Genomic DNA, 24,896 nt, shown 5'->3' with positions numbered 1-24,896 from the left:
ATGCGAATTCTAAGTGTAAAACTCAAAACCTTTCCCCAAAAATATACAAGGTTATGTAACTGACGCTATGATCAAGTCGTAAAGGGTGACCAACTCTCTAAAAGCCCCCTTTTCCTGTTAGCAGGCACCGCCCACACTTCCATACTAACCACTCTCCTGACATCTAGAGAGCAAACTGGTCGTGTTTGATTGTGAAAGTCATACAAACGCAGTCACGGAGGATGAACACTTTGTGTGTGGCTTCTTGCACTGTCTGTCCCAAGACAGCTGGGTGTTGTTGCCATGGTGACAGCTCTGCCTTTCCCTTTGACACACAGCAGCCCCTCATAATTCAGCTAGCCAGTACACTGCTTTCACATCTCTGGGACATTTGCCAGATCAGGGTGGAGGCTAATGATGTTGGCTCGGCCTTGCCAGAAGTCCAATGCTGGAGAAAAAAAGAAACTAGGCAGCCTTTACCAATTGTCTAGTGCCAAGTGGGGAAAAAAAAAAAAAAAAACCAACAACAACAACAACAAAAAAAAACATTTTATCATTGCTGGTTTCCTTAACTTAAAAGGTCTGTCAGAAGCTCACACAAGACAGTGGCCTTTCTCCCTTTCCTCTATGCTCAGAGAATACAGGCACACTGGAATTGTGGGCTGACATCATAGAGGGCGAGACCTGACAGCTGAAATAGTCTATTAGCACTTGATACCCTGTGTCTGGTCTGAGTCCGAACATTCAGGTGTGGTTCCTAAGTCAGGGGGGGGGGGGGAAGGTCAGATGGGATGAGGAAAAGCAACGATTTGTGCATCTGTGTGTAGGTGTTTGATATCGTGGTTAAGAGTGTTAGCCAGGCAGTGGTGGTGCACGCCTTTAATCCCAGCACTCAGGAGGCAGAGGCAGGTGGATTTCTGAGTTCGAGGCCAGCCTGGTCTACAAAGTGAGTTCCAGGACAGCCAGGGCTATACAGAGAAACCCTGTCTCGAAAAACCAAAAAAAAAAAAAAAAAAAAGTGTTGTGTGGTGTCCAGTGTTCAGTGGTAGACTAAATCTTAAGAGTCTTAAGAGGAGGAATTTGGTGGAGTTATCCTGTTCAGGCCTGAGTGTATCAAGGTCTCTAGCTCTCTGTCCATTGTCTGGCTGTGGGTCTCTGAATTTGTTCCCACCTACTGCAAGAGGAAGCTTCTCTGATGAGGACTAAGCAAGGCACTGATCTAGGAACATAGGTGTATGGCATCAGGAGTCATTTTATTGCTAAGTTCCTTTAGTAGAAACACTAGTATTCAGATTTACCCTAGGTCCCTGGGCTGCCTAGTCTCAGGTTCTTGGTAACGTAAGCAGTGCTGGGTATGGGTTCCATCTTCTGGAACTGGCCTTAAGTCAAATCAAATATTAGTTGATTACTCTCACAAGCATTGTGCCACCATAGCCTATCTTGCAGGCAGGACACCACTGTAGGTCCACTGCAGGTTGGTAGCTAGGCTGTTGTTTTATGTTTCTTCTCCAGAAGCATGTAGAATACTTTCTGGTACGAAGAACCCTAGCCAGTAGAAATGAAGGCTCTAGGTAGGCACGAGCTTGACACCTCTGTGTTTACTGAGTGTGTAAGCATGTGCCTTTCCATCAGTTTGTGGAGAGCTATTGACAGCTGCAGTGGTTTAGGAATTCCCATGTGACCAACAACACAATGAAAATAAGGCAGCACAAAGAGGGCCTGCATCAGATGGAGTCCTATGTGAAGGAAGTGAACACCAGGCCCCATCCCTAATATCTCCACCCATTTGAAAAAGGTAAACTTCTTGTCTCCAAGGGAGTCTCACTGGGGAAACAAACCTCTTAAGGGTAGGCCACATGCCCCACAATAGAGGCATACCAAGGTTTTTTTTTTTTTTTTAAATTTTTTTTTAAATCTTTTTTTTTTTTTTTTTTTTTTTTTTTTTTTTTACCACACAGTTCTTTGTGTATATATCATGACTTCTGCTTTCTGTTGTTATGGGATGCCTGACTACAAACGAGAGAGTCTCTGCATGTCTGTTTCCTGAGCTCTTTTTCTTGTTTGTTTTGCCCTATTCTGTAGTCTCTCCTCCCCCAGCCTGAAACCTGCTTGCTCAGGGGTGGAGCTTCCAGCTCAATTGGTCTGCCACGCCCACTGCTGGAACGTGCGGCTTTGCTGTTTGGAGCCAGCACATGATTACCCTGCTACTGGATCCCAAGATTATTTGGCGGGAATTGGGCCCCTCCCCCTTCTTTTATTTTTTTTTTTTCCATTTTTTATTAGGTATTTAACTCATTTACATTTCCAATGCTATACCAAAAGTCCCCCATATCCACCCACCCCCACTCCCCTGCCCACCCACTCCCCCTTTTTGGCCCTGGTGTTCCCCTGTACTGGGGCATATAAAGTTTGCAAGTCCAATGGGCCTCTCTTTCCAGTGATGGCCGACTAGGCCATCTTTTGATATATATGCAGCTAGAGTCAAGAGCTCCGGGGTACTGGTTAGTTCATAATGTTGTTCCACCTATAGGGTTGCAGATCCCTTTAGCTCCTTGGCTACTTTCTCTAGCTCCTCCATTGGGAGCCCTATGATCCATCCATTAGCTGACTGTGAGCATCCACTTCTGTGTTTGCTAGGCCCCGGCATATTCTCACAAGAGACAGCTACATCTGGGTCCTTTCAATAAAATCTTGCTAGTGTATGCAATGGTGTCAGCGTTTGGATGCTGATTATGGGGTGGATCCCTGGATATGGCAGTCTCTACATGGTCCATCCTTTCATCTCAGCTCCAAACTTTGGCTCTGTAACTCCTTCCATGGGTGTTTTGTTCCCAAATCTAAGGAGGGGCATAGTGTCCACACTTCAGTCTTCATTCTTCTTGAGTTTCATGTGTTTAACAAATTATATCTTATATCTTGGGTATCCTAGGTTTGGGGCTAATATCCACTTATCAGTGAATACATATTGTGTGAGTTTCTTTGTGAATGTGTTACCTCACTCAGGATGATGCCCTCCAGGTCCATCCATTTGGCTAGGAACTTCATAAATTCATTCTTTTTAATAGCTGAGTAGTACTCCATTGTGTAGATGTACCACATTTTCTGTATCCATTCGTCTGTTGAGGGGCATCTAGGTTCTTTCCAGCTTCTGGCTATTATAAATAAGGCTGCTATGAACATAGTGGAGCATGTGTCCTTCTTACCTGTTGGGGCATCTTCTGGATATATGCCCAGGAGAGGTATTGCTGGATCCTCCGGTAGTACTATGTCCAGTTTTCTGAGGAACCGCCAGACTGATTTCAAGAGTGGTTATACAAGCCTGCACTCCCACCAACAATGGAGGAGTGTTCCTCTTTCTCCACATCCACGCCAGCATCTGCTGTCACCTGAATTTTTGATCTTAGCCATTCTGACTGGTGTGAGGTGGAATCTCAGGGTTGTTTTGATTTGCGTTTCCCTGATGATTAAGGATGTTGAACATTTTTTCAAGTGCTTCTCTGCCATTCGGTATTCCTCAGGTGAGAATTCTTTGTTCAGTTCTGAGCCCCATTTTTTAATGGGGTTATTTGATTTTCTGAAGTCCACCCTCTTGAGTTCTTTATATATGTTGGATATTAGTCCCCTATCTGATTTAGGATAGGTAAAGATCCTTTCCCAATCTGTTGGTGGTCTTTTTGTCTTATTGACGGTGTCTTTTGCCTTGCAGAAACTTTGGAGTTTCATTAGGTCCCATTTGTCAATTCTCGATCTTACAGCACAAGCCATTGCTGTTCTGTTCAGGAATTTTTCCCCTGTGCCCATATCTTCAAGGCTTTTCCCCACTTTCTCCTCTATAAGTTTCAGTGTCTCTGGTTTTATGTGAAGTTCCTTGATCCACTTAGATTTGACCTTAGTACAAGGAGATAAGTATGGATCGATTCGCATTCTTCTACACGATAACAACCAGTTGTGCCAGCACCAATTGTTGAAAATGCTGTCTTTCTTCCACTGGATGGTTTTAGCTCCCATGTCGAAGATCAAGTAACCATAGGTGTGTGGGTTCATTTCTGGGTCTTCAATTCTATTCCATTGGTCTACTTGTCTGTCTCTATACCAGTACCATGCAGTTTTTATCACAATTGCTCTGTAGTAAAGCTTTAGGTCTGGCATGGTGATTCCGCCAGAAGTTCTTTTATCCTTGAGAAGACTTTTTGCTATCCTAGGTTTTTTGTTATTCCAGACAAATTTGCAAATTGCTCCTTCCAATTCGTTGAAGAATTGAGTTGGAATTTTGATGGGGATTGCATTGAATCTGTAGATTGCTTTTGGCAAGATAGCCATTTTTACAATGTTGATCCTGCCAATCCATGAGCATGGGAGATCTTTCCATCTTCTGAGATCTTCCTTAATTTCTTTCTTCAGAGATTTGAAGTTTTTATCATACAGATCTTTCACTTCCTTAGTTAGAGTCACGCCAAGATATTTTATATTATTTGTGACTATTGAGAAGGGTGTTGTTTCCCTAATTTCTTTCTCAGCCTGTTTATTCTTTGTATAGAGAAAGGCCATTGACTTGTTTGAGTTTATTTTATATCCAGCTACTTCACCGAAGCTGTTTATCAGGTTTAGGAGTTCTCTGGTAGAATTTTTAGGGTCACTTATATATACTATCATATCATCTGCAAAAAGTGATATTTTGACTTCCTCTTTTCCAATTTGTATCCCCTTGATCTCCTTTTGTGGTCGAATTGCTCTGGCTAATACTTCAAGTACTATGTTGAAAAGGTAGGGAGAAAGTGGGCAGCCTTGTCTAGTCCCTGATTTTAGTGGGATTGCTTCCAGCTTCTCTCCATTTACTTTGATGTTGGCTACTGGTTTGCTGTAGATTGCTTTTATCATGTTTAGGTATGGGCCTTGAATTCCTGATCTTTCCAAAACTTTTATCATGAATGGGTGTTGGATCTTGTCAAATGCTTTTTCTGCATCTAACGAGATGATCATGTGGTCTTTGTCTTTGAGTTTGTTTATATAATGGATTACATTGATGGATTTTCGTATATTAAACCATCCCTGCATCCCTGGAATAAAACCTACTTGGTCCGGATGGATGATTGCTTTAATGTGTTCTTGGATTCGGTTAGCGAGAATTTTATTGAGGATTTTTGCATCGATATTCATAAGAGAAATTGGTCTGAAGTTCTCTATCTTTGTTGGATCTTTCTGTGGTTTAGGTATCAGAGTAATAGTGGCTTCATAAAATGAGTTGGGTAGAGTACCTTCTACTTCTATTTTGTGAAATAGTTTGTGCAGAATTGGAATTAGATCTTCTTTGAAGGTCTGATAGAACTCTGCACTAAACCCATCTGGTCCTGGGCTTTTTTTGGTTGGGAGACTATTAATAACTGCTTCTATTTCTTTAGGTGATATGGGACTGTTTTGATGGTCAACTTGATCCTGATTCAACTTTGGTACCTGGTATCTGTCCAGAAATTTGTCCATTTCATCCAGGTTTTCCAGTTTTGTTGAGTATAGCCTTTTGTAGAAGGATCTGATGGTGTTTTGGATTTCTTCAGGATCTGTTGTTATGTCTCCCTTTTCATTTCTGATTTTGTTAATTAGGATTTTGTCCCTGTGCCCTTTAGTGAGTCTAGCTAAGGCTTTATCTATCTTGTTGATTTTCTCAAAGAACCAACTCCTCGTTTGGTTAATTCTTTGAATAGTTCTTCTTGTTTCCACTTGGTTGATTTCACCCCTGAGTTTGATTATTTCCTGCCGTCTACTCCTCTTGGGTGAATTTGCTTCCTTTTTTTCTAGGGCTTTTAGATGTGTTGTCAAGCTGCTAGTATGTGCTGTCTCCTGTTTCTTCTTGGAGGCACTCAGAGCTATGAGTTTCCCTCTTAGAAATGCTTTCATTGTGTCCCATAGGTTTGGGTACGTTGTGGCTTCATTTTCATTAAACTCTAAAAAGTCTTTAATTTCTTTCTTTATTCCTTCCTTGACCAAGGTATCATTGAGAAGAGTGTTATTCAGTTTCCACGTGAATGTTGGCTTTCCATTATTTATGTTGTTATTGAAGATCAGTCTTAGGCCATGGTGGTCTGATAGGATACATGGGACAATTTCAATATTTTTGTATCTATTGAGGCCTGTTTTGTGACCAATTATATGGTCAATTTTGGAGAAGGTCCCGTGAGGTGCTGAGAAGAAGGTATATCCTTTTGTTTTAGGATAAAATGTTCTGTAGATATCTGTCAGGTCCATTTGTTTCATAACTTCTGTTAGTTTCACTGTGTCCCTGTTTAGTTTCTGTTTCCACGATCTGTCCTTTGAAGAAAGTGGTGTGTTGAAGTCTCCCACTATTATTGTGTGAGGTGCAATGTATGCTTTGAGCTTTACTAAAGTGTCTCTAATGAATGTGGCTGCCCTTGCATTTGGTGCGTAGATATTCAGAATTGAGAGTTCCTCTTGGAGGATTTTACCTTTGATGAGTATGAAGTGTCCCTCCTTGTCTTTTTTGATAACTTTGGGTTGGAAGTCGATTTTATCCGATATTAAAATGGCTACTCCAGCTTGTTTCTTCAGTCCATTTGCTTGGAAAATTGTTTTCCAGCCTTTCACTCTGAGGTAGTGTCTGTCTTTTTCCCTGAGATGGGTTTCCTGTAAGCAGCAGAATGTTGGGTCCTGTTTGTGTAGCCAGTCTGTTAGTCTATGTCTTTTTATTGGGGAATTGAGTCCATTGATATTAAGAGATATTAAGGAAAAGTAATTGTTGCTTCCTTTTATTTTTGTTGTTAGAGTTGGCATTCTGTTCTTGTGGCTGTCTTCTTTTTGGTTTGTTGAATGATTACTTTCTTAGTTGTTCTAGGGCGTGATTTCCGTCCTTGTATTGCTTCTTTTCTGTTATTATCCTTTGAAGGGCTGGATTCGTGGAAAGATATTGTGTGAATTTGGTTTTGTCGTGGAATACTTTGGTTTCTCCATCTATGGTAATTGAGAGTTTGGCCGGGTATAGTAGCCTGGGCTGGCATTTGTGTTCTCTTAGTGTCTGTATAACATCTGTCCAGGCTCTTCTGGCTTTCATAGTCTCTGGTGAAAAGTCTGGTGTAATTCTGATAGGCCTTCCTTTATATGTTACTTGACCTTTCTCCCTTACTGCTTTTAATATTCTATCTTTATTTAGTGCATTTGTTGTTCTGATTATTATGTGTCGGGAGGAATTTCTTTTCTGGTCCAGTCTATTTGGAGTTCTGTATGCTTCTTGTATGATCATGGGCATCTCTTTTTTTATGTTTGGGAAGTTTTCTTCTATTATTTTGTTGAAGATATTAGCTGGCCCTTTAAGTTGAAAATCTTCATTCTCATCAATTCCTATTATCCGTAGGTTTGGTCTTCTCATTGTGTCCTGGATTACCTGGATGTTTTGAGTTAGGATCCTTTTGCATTTTGTATTTTCTTTGACTGTTGTGTCGATGTTCTCTATGGAATCTTCTGCACCTGAGATTCTCTCTTCCATTTCTTGTATTCTGTTGCTGATGCTCGCATCTATGGTTCCAGATCTCTTTCCTAGGGTTTCTATCTCCAGCGTTGCCTCGCTTTGGGTTTTCTTTATTGTGTCTACTTCCCCTTTTAGTTCTAGTATGGTTTTGTTCATTTCCATCACCTGTTTGGATGTGTTTTCCTGTTTTTCTTTAATGATTTCTACTTGTTTGGCTGTGTTTTCCTGCTTTTCTTTAAGGGCCTGTAACTCTTTAGCAGTGCTCTCCTGTAATTCTTTAAGTGACTTATGAAAGTCCTTCTTGATGTCCTCCATCATCATCATGAGAAATGTTTTTAAATCTGGGTCTAGATTTTCGGTTGTGTTGGGGTGCCCAGGACTAGGTGGGGTGGGAGTGCTGCGTTCTGATGATGGTGAGTGGTCTTGATTTCTGTTAGTAGGATTCTTACGTTTGCCTTTCGCCATCTGGTAATCTCTGAAGCTAGCTGTTTTAGTTGTCACTGTTAAGAGCTTGTTCTTCAGGTGACTCTGTTAGCCTCTATGAGCAGACCTGGAGGGTAGCACTCTCCTTAGTTTCAGTGGGCAGAGTATTCTCTGCAGGCAAGCTCTCTTCTTGCAAGGCAGGTACCCAGATATCTGGTGTTCGAACCAGACTCCTGGCAGAAGTTGTGTTCCACTCACTAGAGGTCTTAGGATCACGTGTGGAATCCTGTGTGGGCCCTTGCGGGTGTCAGGCGACTCAGCTGGCAAGGTAGCCCGGGGCTCGAGTGGAGTGGAAGGGGTTTGTGCCCCAGATCAAGCCCGGGTAGCCTGCTTCCCTATGTACTGCAGTCTCAAGTTCCGCGCGATTGGATTGGGGCAGGCGCTGTGTTCCACTCACCAGAGGTCTTAGGATCCCGTGGGGAGTCCCGTGTGGGCCCTTGCGGGTGTTGGGCAAGACTCTGCTGGCAAGGAAGCCCGGGGCTCGAGTCGAGCGGAAGGGACTTGTGCCCCAGATCAGGCCCGGGTAGCCTGCTTCCCTATGTACCGCAGTCTCAAGTTCCGCGCGATTGGATTGGGGCAGGCGCTGTGTTCCACTCACCAGAGGTCTTAGGATCCCGTGGGGAGTCCCGTGTGGGCCCTTGCGGGTGTTGGGCAAGACTCTGCTGGCATGGAAGCCCGGGGCTCGAGTTGAGCGGAAGGGCTCCCCCTTCTTTTATAACTGAGTGCCGAAATAGTGAAAATTGAACCTTGAGCAGAGAGCTTTGTCTTGGTTCCTTTCTTATCTTGCACAGCCCAGCCCCTCTTCTCTTCCAGGTTTTCAAAATGCCTTTCCAGGCTAAAACCCATGTTGTGATCTACTGGCCAGACACAACACTATTCCAATGTATTTCTTTTACCTCATTATATTTTATTATTATCCCTTAGAGGCCTATTTGTTTCCTAATAAGAGACAGAAAGCTGGTGGGGCTTGGAGGGGAAATGGGGAAGAACTAGGAGTAGAGGGAGGGGAAATTATATTTAGGATATATTGCTTTTAAAAAGCTACCAGCAGGATACACTGTATAAAAATCCATTTTCAATAAAAGAAAATTTTTCACAAAGTACATTCTTCTATACTGGATTCTTAAAATATTACTAATAGACAGCTGAGTTGCTGTGACTGGAAAATACTGCTTTAAAGATCATTGATTTAAACACAAACTAGAAGATATGACTCATCAGCTGGATAGCATTCTGCTAACAATGGAGCATATCCTTAATAAGGCTTTTTAATTATATGTTCTGTTTTAAACAATGAAGACCCATTCAGGCTGACTTTGGTGAAACTTTATCTCAGTATCAGTTGGGAGGTCACATGATAAGAATCAAGTTTCTCCTGGTATAAAAGATAGCTGGGCAGTGCAATCTGCAGGTCTAGCCTAAGGCTACTTGTTTCCAGAGGCTTTAAGTCTCCTCTTAGGAAAACTAATGATGCAACAGAGTCTCAAGGGTTGGGAAGAGGATCATAAAGTTGGGTGTGGCTGTCCTGCTTCACGTGTAGTGGAGACTCACAATGTGGTAGTGCCTCTTAGGGACGAAATTTGCTGTATCCCCGTTTCCCAAAGTCACATTGTACAATTCAATCCAAGGTGATGGCATTTAGAGTTGGAGGTGTTTCACAAAGTAAAGCCTTCCTAAGTGGGGTTGGTTTTCCCATGGGGCTATTTTAAGTCCTCCTTCACGTAATGATAAAACAAGATGGGCCTTGTCTAAATGAAGAATCATAGGAAGATTAAAACCAATCCAGAGCCCTGATTTTGGATTTCTAGATTCCACAAGTCTTTGCGATAAATATTTGTGGTTTAAGTCACTTGGAGTGGGTCATTTATAAGCCAAAACTGGCCAAGATCACTTGATTTATTAGGGTTTCCCTGAAAAAGAGCACCTAGCGATATATAGCTGTAACATATAAGAAATTGCTCATGCCGCTGTGGGGGACTGATGAGTTCAAAGTGTGGAGTGTGGCTGCAAATTTCAGATCTGGGCTTTATAGCAATGTGGGCTAAAGGATGGCAGGCTTCTGTTGCTTCGTTTGGGAGTCAGGGTGGGTACTCTTGAGTTTTTCCATGTTGCAGAGCTCTTCAGCCCTTAATTTTGGGACACATGAAGCAAAAAAGAAAAAGGCCCAGAGAACTTACCACATGTCAGTGCGTGGACTCCAGGATTTGTAGGCAGGCTGTCAGAGTGTGGGCAAGAGCTTAGTGAGACAGGGGTAAGGAAAATGCTATAAGTATACATTAAAAATTGTTAAAACGGAGAGAGAGGAGAGTGGTAACATTCAGAGGGGGCTGAAAGGCTCACTCACAACCTAAAAGTAAGTGTTTATCACTGCATAACTGTGGCACATCGATGGATTCCTTGAGTCCTCAAGAGAAACATTTTACAACTGACAAGTATAAACTTTTTAACACTGTACTCACACGAGGTCATCACTGAACGAGTCTAGGATGTGGAGGAGATATGTGTGCTGGGGCTGGGGAAAAAATGGCCATAAAGAGGATTAGAATGAGCCAGGACTGATGGAAGAAAGAATCTGAGGTACTGGGCAGATTATATAATCTTAACTTCATTCCCCCATGTGTGTCAGCCTTGTTACATGTTATCTTCTTTGATATTTAGCCTCTCAACACGAATTATGAAACAAGATGAACTGTGCATGTAGGTAGATTTATTTTAAAGCCAACAGAGGGAACAGAAAGACAGCACCTTCTTGAGACAGGACACTCCAGCTTTGCTTACATGCCCCGACACTGAAAATGCAGAATGGGACATTCTCGAAATGACAGCAAGAAATCACAGTTTCTGGATAGGAGGAGGGTCAGGAAAGGCTGATGGGAAGGTAAGTGTTGGCCTTCTGGGTGGGGAGGATGGTGCATGGGTGGTTCTACGGGAAATAAACACAGTGACTACCAGGGTTGGATCCAACCTTTCTGATTGTTCAAATCAAGTAGCGTATCGCTGCAAGGAACAGAGGGTTCAAAGTGCTCTCAACAATTCCTGGTTATACCACAGGAGGCTCAACTATGGCAAAGCTTTAAGACCAAAGATTGTTCCTCATTACGGCTTTGTATGTCCAACTTGAGGACAACATTCACAAGTAAGTTTTGTTTCTCTGAATGCCCATCTCTGTGCCCACGATTCCTTCTTTCCTAAATATCACCTCTCTTTCTACATCTTCCCTATTCTTCTCTTTGTTCCCTAGGACCCAGATTTCTTCTTTAAGGTGATTTCTTCTCCTTTGTGTACAATCACTGAGAAGCCAGCAAAGGAATGGACCTGTTTTTGTGTATTTTGAAAAAAAAAAAAAAGAAAGAAAGAAAAGAAAGAAATTCCACAGAAATGCCTGTTCAATTATAGAATAGAAATCAACAGGAAATCAAGACGGGGGAGGCAGCTTTGCTTGAAAGCCTCTACTCTAGGGATGTGCAATCCTGCCACTGTGCCATGCAGTGTCAGAGCAAATGAAGGTACATTCACATCAGTTCTGCAGCTATCGGCCAGGATGAAGACCACCCATGCCGGCCACTGTCGACAGCCTTTATTCCTCGGACAACTGTGGCCCTGTAGGAGCGTCTTGTGCACTGGCCAGTCCAGTGTCATTAGCAGCTTCTTTCTCCCCTTCCACAGAATCGCTAGGAATGGAATTTTCTTGAGTGATGCCCTCTTCAGCTTCTGGTTGATCTTCATTGACATGGTTAGAACTGACATTGGGGTTTCCATCTAACAGAAAGAAAAAGTGCAAGTGTTCGTGACTACTCTGTGCCAGATGGCCTGACAATGCTTACTCTATGACTCAGTCACTATGAGACATATTATTTTTATTTTAATTATCAAGAAGAGGGGTTGGATACTTCAAGCGTCACTGTGACAGTAGCAGTACCTGCATAGAATTCAAGCCTCTGTCTCTGGGTCCAGAAATCTACATCAGAATTGTTTGGGGCTGAGAAAAATCTGCATTTAAAGAGTTTTTCTTTTAATTAACCTGATATCCTTAAGGTAGTTGTCTAGGTTTAGTTTAGTTCTGAAGTATCAGAAGTAAAAGCCTACCTGTATTCCACCCTCAACACAGGATAAAAATGTTTGAGTCACAGCAAAGAAAGCAAACGAGAAAGACTAACTAGCCTCTTAGTAACCAAAGTTTAAGAACAACTTTGAGAATAGCATTCCATCACACTAATGATAAAAGAGCCACAATTGACGAATAGAGATGAGAGTGTCTAGAAACAGTCAGTTGGACATAGCCAATGTTTTCCAACTACACACACTTCCAAGAAGGCAGGATATATCCTCCGGGCTTAGGACTCAAGGCTGGGCAGGTCCCTAGAGGATAAGAATCACTGTGGAAACAAGTTATAGCTTCAGAGGAAAAACAGTCACTTAAATAGCATGGGAAGAAGGAAAACTGTGTAACACAGTGTTCTTATGCTTGCAGAGTCGAGTGTGTGCATCAGATCTACAACTCGGCCTTTAATTATAAATAAACTATAATTTCATTCATAATACTGAACTGTAACTAAAAATGTAAAGACGTCTAACTTTAAACTCTTCTGGATGCCATCAGGGGACATTCAAGGCCTATTCGATGACCTTAAAATCCTTCATGAGAGATAAGAATCCCAGCACTCCATGACAGACAAATGTGGAGTAAGCCACATCATCAGAGTCATGTGACTGCCAGGGATGTCTCTGCTGACGGCATTTTATGCAGTATCCCAGAGCTGAGTCCACTCTGAAAGCGACTCAGTTCCTCTGTGTGCAGCAGCGGGGTAACCTAGCCTGCATTTCCCACGCTAGGAGGCAGCACAGGCTCAGTGGATTGTACGTACTCTTTTCCTCCTGTCTCTTATGTTTGGCAGCTTCAATCTGTTGCTTCTCATAGACATCTTTCAGACTCTTACACATCTTCTTATGTGCGAACCAGTGTGTCTTCTGGCAGGTCTGGTCACAATATATTACCTGAAGGCAATCACAATTTTGATTTTATTTTAAGATTTTTAGAATTCCATGATTTCCCAACAAACATCAAACCAAGAGCTCTACTATAAAGGTGCTGTTTCCTATTGTATGTGGTGTGGTGGTATATAATATGGCTGTGTGTTGGTCCAGATTTGTAATTTTAACCTTCGACTAAAACATGAATATTATACAATAAGGGGTTACAAAAGACTTTTTTTGGTAACTGGCATCTTAAGAACCTGTGATTCCAGCATTTGGGAGGTAGAGTCAAGAGGGTGGTCTCAGGAGAAAACAAAACGGAAAAACTCAAAAGAAGTGTTTGCATTTCTTGTTGCTCACTGTTCTTCTACCATAGCCTTGGGAACACGGGCACTGGCCAAACCACCCCACCTGAAGCCTGTCACAGACAGGAAGTTTGACGGTGCACTTAAACACTGCTTCTACAGGGCTTTCCTATGTGCAATAGTTAGTTTTAACACCTTGAGCCCCGTCTTACACACGAGGAAACAGGCTAAGGAAGCCGTGTAAGCAGATGAAGCTGTTGAAGCACATGACAGTGGCAAAGGCTGATGTGTCAAAAGGAATTAACCAGTTTCACCCTCAAAATCCACAGATTAATGTTGCCAGTGGGATTCAGTGAGTGTAGTGCGCGCGCGCACACACACACACACACACACACACACACACACACACACACACACACGCACGGCAGAATCAGGATGTGAGAAGAACATAATCATATGTACTTTACAAAGACAACACTAGGAAAGGGGAAGGTGGCGTTCTTAAGGCCCATCATTTGCTGGCAGTTAGAAGTTCTCGTTTACAGGGAAGAGTTGAGGAAAGACTGGGAAGCCAACAGAAAATGGTTGTGAACTGTTTCAGGCTGGGTTTTCCCATCAGCGGCAGCCTGTGCCTGTGCCCTGCTGCTCTCTGATCTCTTTTCTCTTCTTCACCCTTTCCTTTTTCCCCTCGTTTCCTTCTGTGCTGTAGTAAACACAGAAACCACGGCACACAGGTAGTTCTCTTTCTGAGCTACTGTTTAAGATTAGTACGATATGTTCATTTATTAGAATTTATTAGAAAACTAGTTCCAACTGCGTGCTTGTGGGGCTTTCGGATGCTGCAGTCAGCTTGGTGCAACCTTATCTACAATCAATGACTGTAAAGGAATTCCACTCTTACCATTTTACAAACCGAACATCTTTTGCTCGCTCCTTTTTCTCCACAGGTGGTACAAAACTCAACATCCACAAAGCCCACTTGCCCTGTGATGGCTTGGGTAAGCACAGAGAATGCAGTGGGATCAGAACCCTGCAGGAGAACAAAAAAAAAAAACCTCACTGGGATCCCGTGGAAGACCACAGCAGTATGTTTCGCTGACACAAAGGTATTGACTGGTAACAAGAGCAAGAAACTGCTAATGTTCGAGATAACACCCACACTCTATGACGAAGAGTCAGCCTTTCAAGAGCATTCTCTTCTACACAAAGTATACAGCAAGTAAGGCGGGGATCACCATAAATGACAGAAAACAAGTGTCCCTATTCTAGAATATACGCATTTCCAATTAGTGTTAGCCAGTAACGTCATGCTAACTTCAGAAATAGAATGGAGCTTGAAGATTTTTGACTTCTTGCTGAAAATTGACATCAAGTCAATATGGATACCCCAGTGTTGGGGGTTTGGTCAGCTGCTGCTATGTATTCAATGCTAAATACTGGCCCCCAAGATATGGTTGCCCCCAGGGGCAGATCTTCATGGACACCAAGTGATGCTATGTAAATTTTGCTCTCCAATTGAAAACAATTGGTTAAAATAAAGTGGCTACAGCTGTCACAGTTGGGGTCGGAGGAGGGAGAAGGGTTGGTAGGAGAAGGAAGGTGGAGAGGACAGGTTTCCATCAAACGTGATGGACCAGGAGCACGTTTCTGGGTGAATGCCCCACCATGAAAGACTTCTGGAGCAGAAGTAACCCAGGCAAGACAGATTCAAACAGCATGTGTTCTGGGAGCACAGCTGGGAATTAACAGCCTAGAGAATAAAGACATAGATTAGGGGCAATACCCCAGTAATTGGGCAAAAGCTAGCTAAATAAAGCATCGAAATCTCATTAATTGGAAGCTAACAGAGATATTAATAATGTAATTATTTTAGGCCCCATCAAGTCAATATTGATTGCCCACAGAATCAATATCGAGATCTCACTAATCTCTATCTTGTCTTTTAAAGCATTTTAATGACTTTATACTTTTGAATGCTCTACCCTCTTTAACAAACATACATGTAACTGAAATTTATTATTATGGGACTAGTAAAAGAACAGTTGTGAAAAGTTTATGAAAATTTTTGATGGAAAACATTATAAGGGTAAATATTTATCTGCCTGAAGCAAAGGTATTAAAGCCTTCAAAGATGAGCAAAACTAAGGGCGACTGATCCTATCACCTGCTACTTGCTCAGTGCGCTGGAATTTCAGCCGAGTCTTTCCCTCTTCCGTGCAAGAACTATGTTTTTACTGTCATAGTGGATCTTGAACAAACATCACCTGAAAACAATATTCCACACTGTCTGGCATACTGAAGATAGTCTAAAAAAAATATTCAGAGGATTCAAGAAGCATTTTTAAAAGTTACTTTTCAAATCATCAAGTTGTTGAATACCAGTGACTTTCTGTGTAGGAGAGCTAAAAATTATCTTTTGAAATAAATAAGGTAATAAGGAAAAATTAGGCAAAATGAGCCTAAGTTAATTTCTTATTTCATCATGAATGAAGGTGGATAGCCATTACCTTCAAATACTCACATGTAGCATGCTTGTTAAAAATCGAGGTCCATCTGCTTAATCCATACTTTCTAAATCAGAATTTCTATGGGTGTGGTCCAGGAAAATGCATTATTATTAATGTCCCAGGCAATACCAAGATGTACTAAAAGTGGGAAATACTTGGCTTAACACTGTACTGAATTTTTATAAATCTTTGTAACTCTTTCCTTTCACACATCGAGTCTTGCCGGTTCTGGTGGCACACAAAAGTTAAAAGATGAGGAATCAGAGTCCTGTATCAGAACGTAGTTCTGGCCACACCAATAGTTTAAAGCGTGGTACATTCAACAGACATCACAGCCACGACAAAACCGCCTGAGACAGGTTCATCATGAAGACAGGAGCTTTGTGAGAGCCACGCAATACACTCACACTAGTCCGGCTGTCACTGAGGACCAAACGCAGAACATTTTGCTAAGAGTATGACTGTACATGTGAATTACTGCTTTAGAAACAAAAAACAAAATCAAAAAAATGTCCTCATAGTAGAGATGGGTAACAACAGTGACTCCTTCTTGGCACTGTTGTGCGACAAGAACTTTCTTGGTGAGTAAATCTTGTAAATCTACTTTGCTAATCAGCCTGAAAACAAGCAGGATGCTTTTATTCAGTGCATGTCACAAAGTCAGAGATTACGGGTGACGCTCTGAGGGAGGTAGCTGTGCTCAGCCAACCAGAAGGTTCTAGTCCAAAGCAGGCTGGGCTCAGAGTAAGGCTACTGCTACCTAGAGTAGGACTGGCTACAATCTACCCATGGGCATGGGGATGCTGACAGCAATAATGCTATATGATGTCGCTCTTTAATGAGCACACACAGACCCTCAGGAGTTTAACACCTAACAACCCATGCTACACTGCACAGAAAGCCACTCCCAAGAATAACTCACCATATTTGTTCCTCAGCTAAATAATGACATGTCTGTTTGACCATCCAGGAATGAGACTCACATCCTATCCTATAAGACCTAAACCACCAAGGTACTGTGATACTGAAGAGCTGCTTGCCACCACATACTAATAGTCCTCCAGAATATCTCTAGCAGACAGCACTTCTGTGGTCTAGCTTGTTGTGACTACATGTCATGTGTCTAATAAACTCTACCTCTGCCTGTTTCTTATTTCTTCCACATCACTGGCTTATCACCACCTTCATGCAGTGCAAATAAAAGCTAGGATGGAAGCATCACCTGCCAATAAAAAGCTCACTGGCCAATGAGCTAAAGCAGGAAATAGGAGGTAGGATTTGGAGAGAACTCTGGGATAGAGTCAGGTGTGGAAAGAGAATCATCTGAGGAGACAGACACATGGACCTAAGAGGTAACAAGGCACATGGCACTCATAGAATAGAATGGAGGGGTTAATTAAGTTACGAGCTAGTTGGGGAACAAAGGCAAGTTTATTGTTCAGGCATTTATTCATGTAAAATTAAGTCTCAGAGTCGTTATTTCGAGAACTGGAGCACAGGTCAAAAAACCTGTGGTTACAAGGTTTTTCCTTGAAGTTAAAACATGAGTTCCTAATGGAGAGAGGAGGTAAGTTCTCTGCCATATAACCTGCTACATTGCCCAACTGAGCTTATAAAGAGAGCCAAAGCCACTTCCTGTTGAGCTCTGTTGGGGAGAAGCCAGAGTCCCACACTCATAAAGGGAACCCAAACCTATGCAGGGGGGAGGAGGGCAGGCATGAGAATAGGCACAAGCAGCGATTGTCAAGGCCACCAGCCTGCGACCCTCACGTTATAGTAATGGCTCAGAGTTCATTTAGAGATGTAAAACTGTACAGAATCACAGAAAACATACATGGTTGCTCTTTGGGAACCCACTCATAAAGTTTTCAAAAAGGATTTTTTAGAGAACCTGCTTTTACACGGGGCACTACACTAAGGCTTTGTGTAAGCTAGACAGTGCTCGAACGTGGAGTTACATCCTCCTTTTACTTTTTGAGACAAGATCCTATGAAGCTTCTTTGCTTGTGAATCCACTGCATAGTTCAAGGCCCAGGCAGGCTTTGAACTTGTGACTCTCCTGTCCTAAATCACTCAAGTAGCTAGAACAAGTAGCTGGAACAAGTAGCTATCAGGCCCAGCTTAGGATATATAACTCTTAAAAGACAAAAATGTTTGAAAGAGAAGTCCTTCCAAACTCCAGTAAATACTATCTCAACTTTATTATCAACCTTTGACAATGTAAATTGCCAGGGAAAACATTAAGCATTATTATGCTCTAGAAGACGTAATTAATTACTCTTTTGTGAACCAAAGATAGAATGCTGACTTGTCCTGACTCTTAAAAATAATTTTTTTAAAAATGGATTTGTATCGTGTAGGGGTGTGCCAAGGTTGCGTAGCTGGAGGTCAGAGGACAAATAATGAATCAGTTCTGTCTTTACAGAATACACACAGCTGGGTTGTCACCACATTCAGACATAGCAGATTGAGCTAGTGTCCTAGAAGTGAGAAGTTAAATTTTCACCTTAGCTATCCTTGTGGGTCTTGATAATCAAAATCAAGTTGTCAGGCCTAGTGGGAAGTGCCTTGATCTGCTGAGCCTTCCTGCTAGCCTCATAACAGAAAGCTGAACCTTTAAAAAAAACACAAGTTTAGGGCTGGAGAGATGGCTCAATAGTTAAGAGCACTGCCTGCTCTTCCAGAGGTCCTGAGTTCAATTCCCAGCGACCACATGGTGGCTCACAACCATCTGTAATGGGATCTGATGCCCTCTTCTGGCATGGAGGCATACATGCAGATAGAGTACTCATATACATAAAATTAAAAAATAATTTTAGTGTGTATATTTGTGTGTGTGTGTGTGTGTGTGTGTGTGTGTGTGTGTGCGTGCGCGCACACTGGCACATGAATGCTATAGCACACTTGTAGTGGACAGAACACAACCCTGGGAGTTGCTTTTTTGCTTCCAACACTGGATTCGGGGACTGAACTCAGGGCATCAGGCTTCTGCCCTCTGAGGCACGGAGGCTTAACGTAAACAGCCCAGTTTTCTGGGCTTTCTTTTGTTTTTTCTCCTGGAGGTACAGTACCAGGCTCCACTTACCAGTGGAGTGACAGCCATTGCCAGTCACTTCTCTGACATAACTCTGCAAACTTCTCACCAACAGAGAGCAATGTACTTCGCAGCACCAGTATTAAGTCAAAACCTTTATTCCACGGGACACATGCGCAGCTCAGAGTGGCCGTGTGATACAGATTTAAGTGTCGACTATGTGGAGAGCATTGTCCCCATTCAGGATAGAGTCTTTGCTCTATCTGCCTGCCTGAGATGAGCATTTGTCCTACAGGAAGTCTGTGCACACAAACGAGCTTTGTTAATGCCACAGAGGGTGCAAGCCTGAAGACCCGAGTTCAGACCTTGAATCCAGTGCTGGAGCAAAAAAGCAACTGCTCAGAGTTGTGTTCTGCCCTCTATGTGTCTGTGAGTCTTACTGTTTTCACTCTATTGGCCAGGCCTGGTATATCCATCATAATTCATCCTCATGATTTGCTCCCTAATCTTCTAAAAGCTTAATTGGAAAATAGCCAACCGTACTTAAAAGCGAAGGCTGCTATGTGAAAGGAGCGGAAGCTTGCGAACCAAGTACTGAGGGGAAGCACTTTGCTGGGAGTACCTGGAACTCACTTCTGTCTTGATTTTTCTCCACACTGAGGGTGACAGCACAGCCTTCAGTAGGGACAGAGAAGGGAACCAAATTGCCAGAGGGACAGAGGAAGCTATGTTCTGGGGAAAAGGCTGATACAGGATTTGGTTGAAAGGCTCATAAAAGCATGAATCAGTGTGACGAAGGCGAACAGAAAACTCTTCAAAGATGAGGAAAGCATAAAGTGTCTCACAAAACAGCCCTTGATCACATGACAGAGAGGTAGCAAGTGATTTAAAGCAACAGTAAAATTTACTTCCTACAACTCGGCTATAGGGGATTTTTTTTTTTTTAAGTTGGAACATTTCTAATTAGAGGCACTAAAATTACATATAAGCAGCAGGGACACACTTTGAGATTGTTATCAGGAATCACGGCCAGCCTTCTATTGGCTAGTTCAGCTGTGGCCCATTGCCCTAACCCTGGCACCCTAGACTACCAATCTATGCCTCCACCTACTCTGGGAATTTCCACCAGTAATTCTTCCACCAACGCACACACGTGTGTCACCATCCTTCAGTAGACAGGCATCCAACCAGCTTAGCTTTCACAAAGATATTCACAGGCCCGCTCCCTTTATAACTTACAACTTTCCTATGTAGAAAAATACCGTTTGGTTTCTAAAAATTCCCTGAATGGTAAGGAGAACTTGTCCCTAGCAACACAGCATGCAGTGGTCTGGGCTCACTGGACATTTAACCTAGCAAAAGAGGAGCCTTACAATTTCAACTGGAGCGATGCTTCGCACCAGCTGCTGTAGGAGTGTGGCTTCACAGTATGGAAACTTCCGGATGCTTTCTCTGATGATCTTTTCCTGATACACCGGGAAGCCATCAGACGCTCGGCCTTTCAACAAGCTGAAAGACATTTTTTTAAACAGTTCAAATTGTGACATTAGAGCAGTTCCCTCCTTGGGACCCAAAAGCTTTTAATAGTTTCCTGTTAAAATGGTGTCTCCTCCAATCTCAAGGATGGACTCAAACTAAATTGTTACTCAGACCATACTGATTAGCACAAGCCCTCAAAGGCCTGAGTGCTGTCCTCTGGCCAGCTAGCTACTGATGACCTAGTCAGCCATTTGTAGGAAGAATGGAAGCTCTCAGCGAGCCACTCACTCGTGACTCAGTTCCTTTTCCTTGGTAAAGCTGTGCATCAGTGAGATCCCTATGGTGAGTGGACAAAGGTCATACACAGCTCTGTCAGGAGTGGTAACAATACAGGAAGTACCAGTAGGAATCCAGCCGAAGGCAAAGGTCACACACAGCTCTAGCAAGTGTGGTGACAGACACAGGAAGTGCCCGGTACAGCAGCCTACTTTACTGTACACTTAAGCTTGGACGATTTTCTAGCTGTGTGGTCTTATGTATAATGTCACAGTAAATCAGTAAAAACAACAACGGAAATGACTAAAACTTGGTCAGAGTCTAATATTGTCCCTTGTTCTGGGAGACTAAACGTGACTCCAACAGAGACTGGCGCCGCTATAGTGTTAATTCTCGCACGTGTCATGGGGCTTCCGATAAGGCATCTTGAGCATCTTTCTGCATGCCATGGCAGAAGCCGTACCTTCTGATCAGGGTGTCCAGCTTATTCTCTCCTTCTTTGAGGAAGGTAATGCATTTCTGAAAGATGCAGCTGATGTAGTGCATTTTCATAGCCAACACTTCATTCATGTCTCTCTGTTTCATGCATTTCTCACAGATCAAATCCATCACCCTGTAGCATTTACCGAGAGCAGCTGCGTCTGCCAGCAGAGGGTTCTCACTCACAAGCATCACGATCTAGAAGAAGAAATGCCATCGAACACTGAGATCCCACCAAAGACCTCTCCGAGAGGTAGTCGGTGCAGCCGGTATCCAGGCTGTCCAGGTTATTCTTAGAATCACGGGTATGGCATAACTCAAGTCAGAAGGCAGTTTGCTACTGCTCCATGTTATAAAGCTAACATTAGGGAATCTCTTGACATTAAAGTTAAAACGGATTCTGTCATCTGCCTATACTAAGGTGCTAGCATGCCTCCCAGAGCACAGTGCGCTACTGTCTCTGACAAGCACTTTTATGAATGCTTACACAGTGTACCTGCAAAACTGTTCACTACACACAGGACAGTATCACCAAGCGATCAACGACTCTTAGTTAATATTACTAAACTCAATAATCCCATAGCTAGGAAAACTACAGTTCTCCCTACTTCCTCTTCTTCCTTCTTTGCTCTTTGGGTTTTTGAAGACAGGTTTTCATGTATCTCAGACTGGCCTTGAACTTGTTATGTAAGGATGCCTCTGAATTCCTGATCCTGCTGTCCCCATAGCCCAAGTGCTGGGATAACAGATGTGCATGTGTTTATGGGGTGCTAGAAAGTGAACCCTAGGCTTCTCAATGCTAAGCAAGCATTCTGTTACTGTTAGATCCCCAGTCCTCAAATTCTTATTAATTTTAAGAAAATTTTAATTCTAGTCTCCAGAAAGAAGACTAGAAAAAATAAGGGCTTTTACTTTCCAGTTAACTCCATTTCTTTGTGAAATTTTTCCTTAAGATTATCCCAGTCATGCCCAACAATGCAATTATGTTAAAATGAAAACCATAAACAGCTTTGAAAGGGAGACTAGTAGAAAGCTATCCAATCTCACAAATTATGAGTCCTACATCTTCTATTTATGTACTAATTCAGCTCAAATTTACTCTAATAAGGAGTGCTTCTATGACCTCTTCTATGGGGTACATTATTTGAAGTTAGTCTGCAGGTGACCACCATACAGTTTGCTGGTGACAATAAGGATGAGAACCTGTGTGCAGTGGCCAGATGGTGGGCAGCAGACAGTACTCGCTAACCTGTGTGCTTCAGCTCAGTCCCTGTGCCAGAGACAACCACGGTCAGGGAGGAGACTTTGTGAACTGCATTCTCTTCAGACATGCATGAAGAGAAATCATCTGTGAGTTGATATAATACCCAGGTCCAGCCTTCCTGGAAATCTCACAGAGCTTCAAGGACAATGAAACATGACCTTTGACACTACTAAATTATTTTTTATATAACGAAATACTTTCTTAAGACCACAGTACTTTATAAGAAATTATCCGGCTTCAGGAAGTAACTAAAACTGATTCCTTATTAATAAATTTGCTGATTACCCTCTCCACCAAAACAAATGTAAAAGAAATTAATCTGTGGGAGCGGGAGAGATGGGCAGCTCAGTGGTTAAGAGCAGTGGCTGCTCAGTTTAAGAGCAGTGGCTGCTCTTTCAGAGGATCTAGCACCCATACGGCTGCTCAAAAGCAGACAAAATTCCAGTTCAGAGGTTCAGATGTCCCTTCTTGCTTCCACAGGTACTGGGTACACATGTGGTGTAACGATATAGACACAGGCTCAGCAGTTACGAGAGTTACTGCTCTTGCAGAGGACCAGGTTTAGTTCCCAGGACTCCCACGGCAGCTCACAGCTACCTGTAAACTCCAGTTCTGGGGTCTATTGACTCTTCTACTTGCCAGGGCTTTGTACCTGAGCAGTGAACTCGATGCCCTCAGGTACCCAACATGACATAAAATGAATATTTTTTTAAAAAACAATTTGTAGAAAAAAATTAATTTGTGATGTAGAGGACCCATTAATACATCTGCTAATTATATTCACTTAAAACTGCTCAATATTTTATATATGGTCTCACATCATAAGGGTATGGACTCAAACGTACAAGCGAACTTCTTTGTAAAAATCTAAAACAAAGCCTATATTAATATCTTAAGGAAATTTGAGATGCTAGGCTTTGGTTTTTCTACAAATCGAAGGAAAGATTTATGAGGGCGATGATCAATAAATAGGAGCTCCTGAAATATTCCTGTGCTCTTCACAAGGGAATATTCTCATTAGCTCTCTTCATATCTGCAGCATTATAAAAGGGGACAAAGGAAATCTTCATTATGCACTGCCAAGAGACGTATGTGTGTTCCTTTTAGCATAAAATCAAGGTGAATCTTCTTTCTCCAAGCACGGCTAGCAAAGGCCATGCCTCTGCAGTAGCATTATAATTGTTTTCCCTCTGTCCACTATTTTTTTTTTAAAGTGGTAAGTCGACACTCCTGGGCTTGAAAGACTGGACGGCCAGGTGTGCACCGGCCTGCTCCTCCCTCGGAGGCCTTTCTCAGAGGCTATTGTGATTTTTGCCTGAGATTTTGTTTTTCTCCTAGATTCATCTGGGCATCCCCACAACTCCCCAAATCCCTTTTGAAAACAAACGCATCACTATAGCAGCCACGTAACCTAGATGCAAAGGCAGCCATTTTAGGCACAAAAGCAGTGAAACAGTGAGCTGTGCCTGGGGAGAAGTTCTGTGCTTTCTTTTAAAAGACGGGGTTTCTGCTCCCCTTTACAACCTTCTGAAGATGTGTGACAGCTTACAGATCGGTGAGCAGCAGTGAAGTAGGCCACCACAACAAAAGCAGTGTTGCTGCTTTTGTATCCAAAGTATAGCAGAAAGAAAGAGCTTCAGGTGAACTACCCGCCCGCTCCTAAGCGGAGCACGGTTGGGTCTCAAGAAAGGACCACAGTTCCAATAGTCGCTCTAAAGACCCAATCCTGTAGATCAGCTCGGATCATATGCCTTTACATTGCCTGCATGAGTAGGCGCATACTCTAATTTACTCATAACGTGTGTATCTGTAAAGATAACTAAAAATAGGGCAGAAACGGTGGGTGTCGTGCAAATGTCAAAAGTGGTTCCACAACCTCTCTGCAATCTGAAGGCAAAGAAACAGCTATGGAAGCCAGTGGGAAAGAAAGGAAAGGAATATGCAAGTCCGTGGGAAAGGAGGGAACCTCAGGCAGCCTCTGCAGGTAACCTGGTCTCCCAGCCCGGCTGCTTCGTGCCTGAGAGCCCACTGAATAGCAGCTTCTGCTACTCTTAGGAGTTCTCAAGAATGGCTGCGCTGCCCAGGAGAGAACACAGGACTTCACGGGTAAACTCTAAGTTTCACCATCTTCATGTTTTGTATGCAATGTTTGTTATTAAAAACAAAACAAAGCCACCAGCAGTGGTGCACGCCTTCAATTCCAGCCAGAGGCAAGTAGATCTTGACTTTGAGGCTGGCCTTATCTACAGAGTTCCAGAACAGCCAAGGCTATACAGAGAAACCTTGTTTTAAAACCAAACCAAAAACCAACCAACCAACCAAGACTTAAATGAAAATGGGGATGACGTCAGGAAAATACCTCAGAGTGGGTCTTTATTTATTGCTGTTTTTTTTTCAAGACGGGGTTTCTCTGTAGAGCCCTGTCTGTCCTGGAGCTCACTCTGTAGACCAGGCTGGCCTCGAACTCAGAAATCCGCCTGCCTCTGCCTCCCAAGTGCTAGGATTAAAGGCGTGTGCCACCAGTGCCCAGCTTCTCAGAGTGGGTCTTAAAGCTCACATTGAACAACCTGAGCACTGAAGCCTGAGCTTCCACTCGCAGCCTTATTCAAGGCGTCACATATCCACGTGCACTGAAACCGTG

The 24,896-nt window shown here is 42.8% G+C and overlaps 1 protein-coding gene across 2 annotated transcripts in view; it reads right to left on the bottom strand.

The window, feature by feature from the left end:
- Positions 1–10,623: 10,623 nt before the first annotated feature.
- Positions 10,624–24,896, bottom strand: part of Ankmy2 (ankyrin repeat and MYND domain containing 2) — a 40,168-nt gene continuing 25,895 nt past the window's right edge. For both annotated transcript variants that reach the window (NM_146033.3, XM_006515066.4), the window contains 5 exons: positions 20,975–21,189; positions 20,130–20,265; positions 14,117–14,245; positions 12,802–12,931; positions 10,624–11,695 (listed from right to left, as the gene is read on the bottom strand). In NM_146033.3, the coding sequence (NP_666145.3) occupies positions 11,514–11,695; positions 12,802–12,931; positions 14,117–14,245; positions 20,130–20,265; positions 20,975–21,189 (792 nt within the window). In that variant the 3' untranslated portion in view covers positions 10,624–11,513. The remainder of the gene's footprint in view (positions 11,696–12,801; positions 12,932–14,116; positions 14,246–20,129; positions 20,266–20,974; positions 21,190–24,896) is intronic.

This window comes from Mus musculus, chromosome 12 (genome assembly GCF_000001635.26).
Source record: "Mus musculus strain C57BL/6J chromosome 12, GRCm38.p6 C57BL/6J".
NCBI classification, from domain to species: domain Eukaryota; kingdom Metazoa; phylum Chordata; class Mammalia; order Rodentia; family Muridae; genus Mus; species Mus musculus.
Note: the sequence above shows the minus strand (reverse complement) of the source record. Positions and strands in the feature narration are given on the sequence as shown.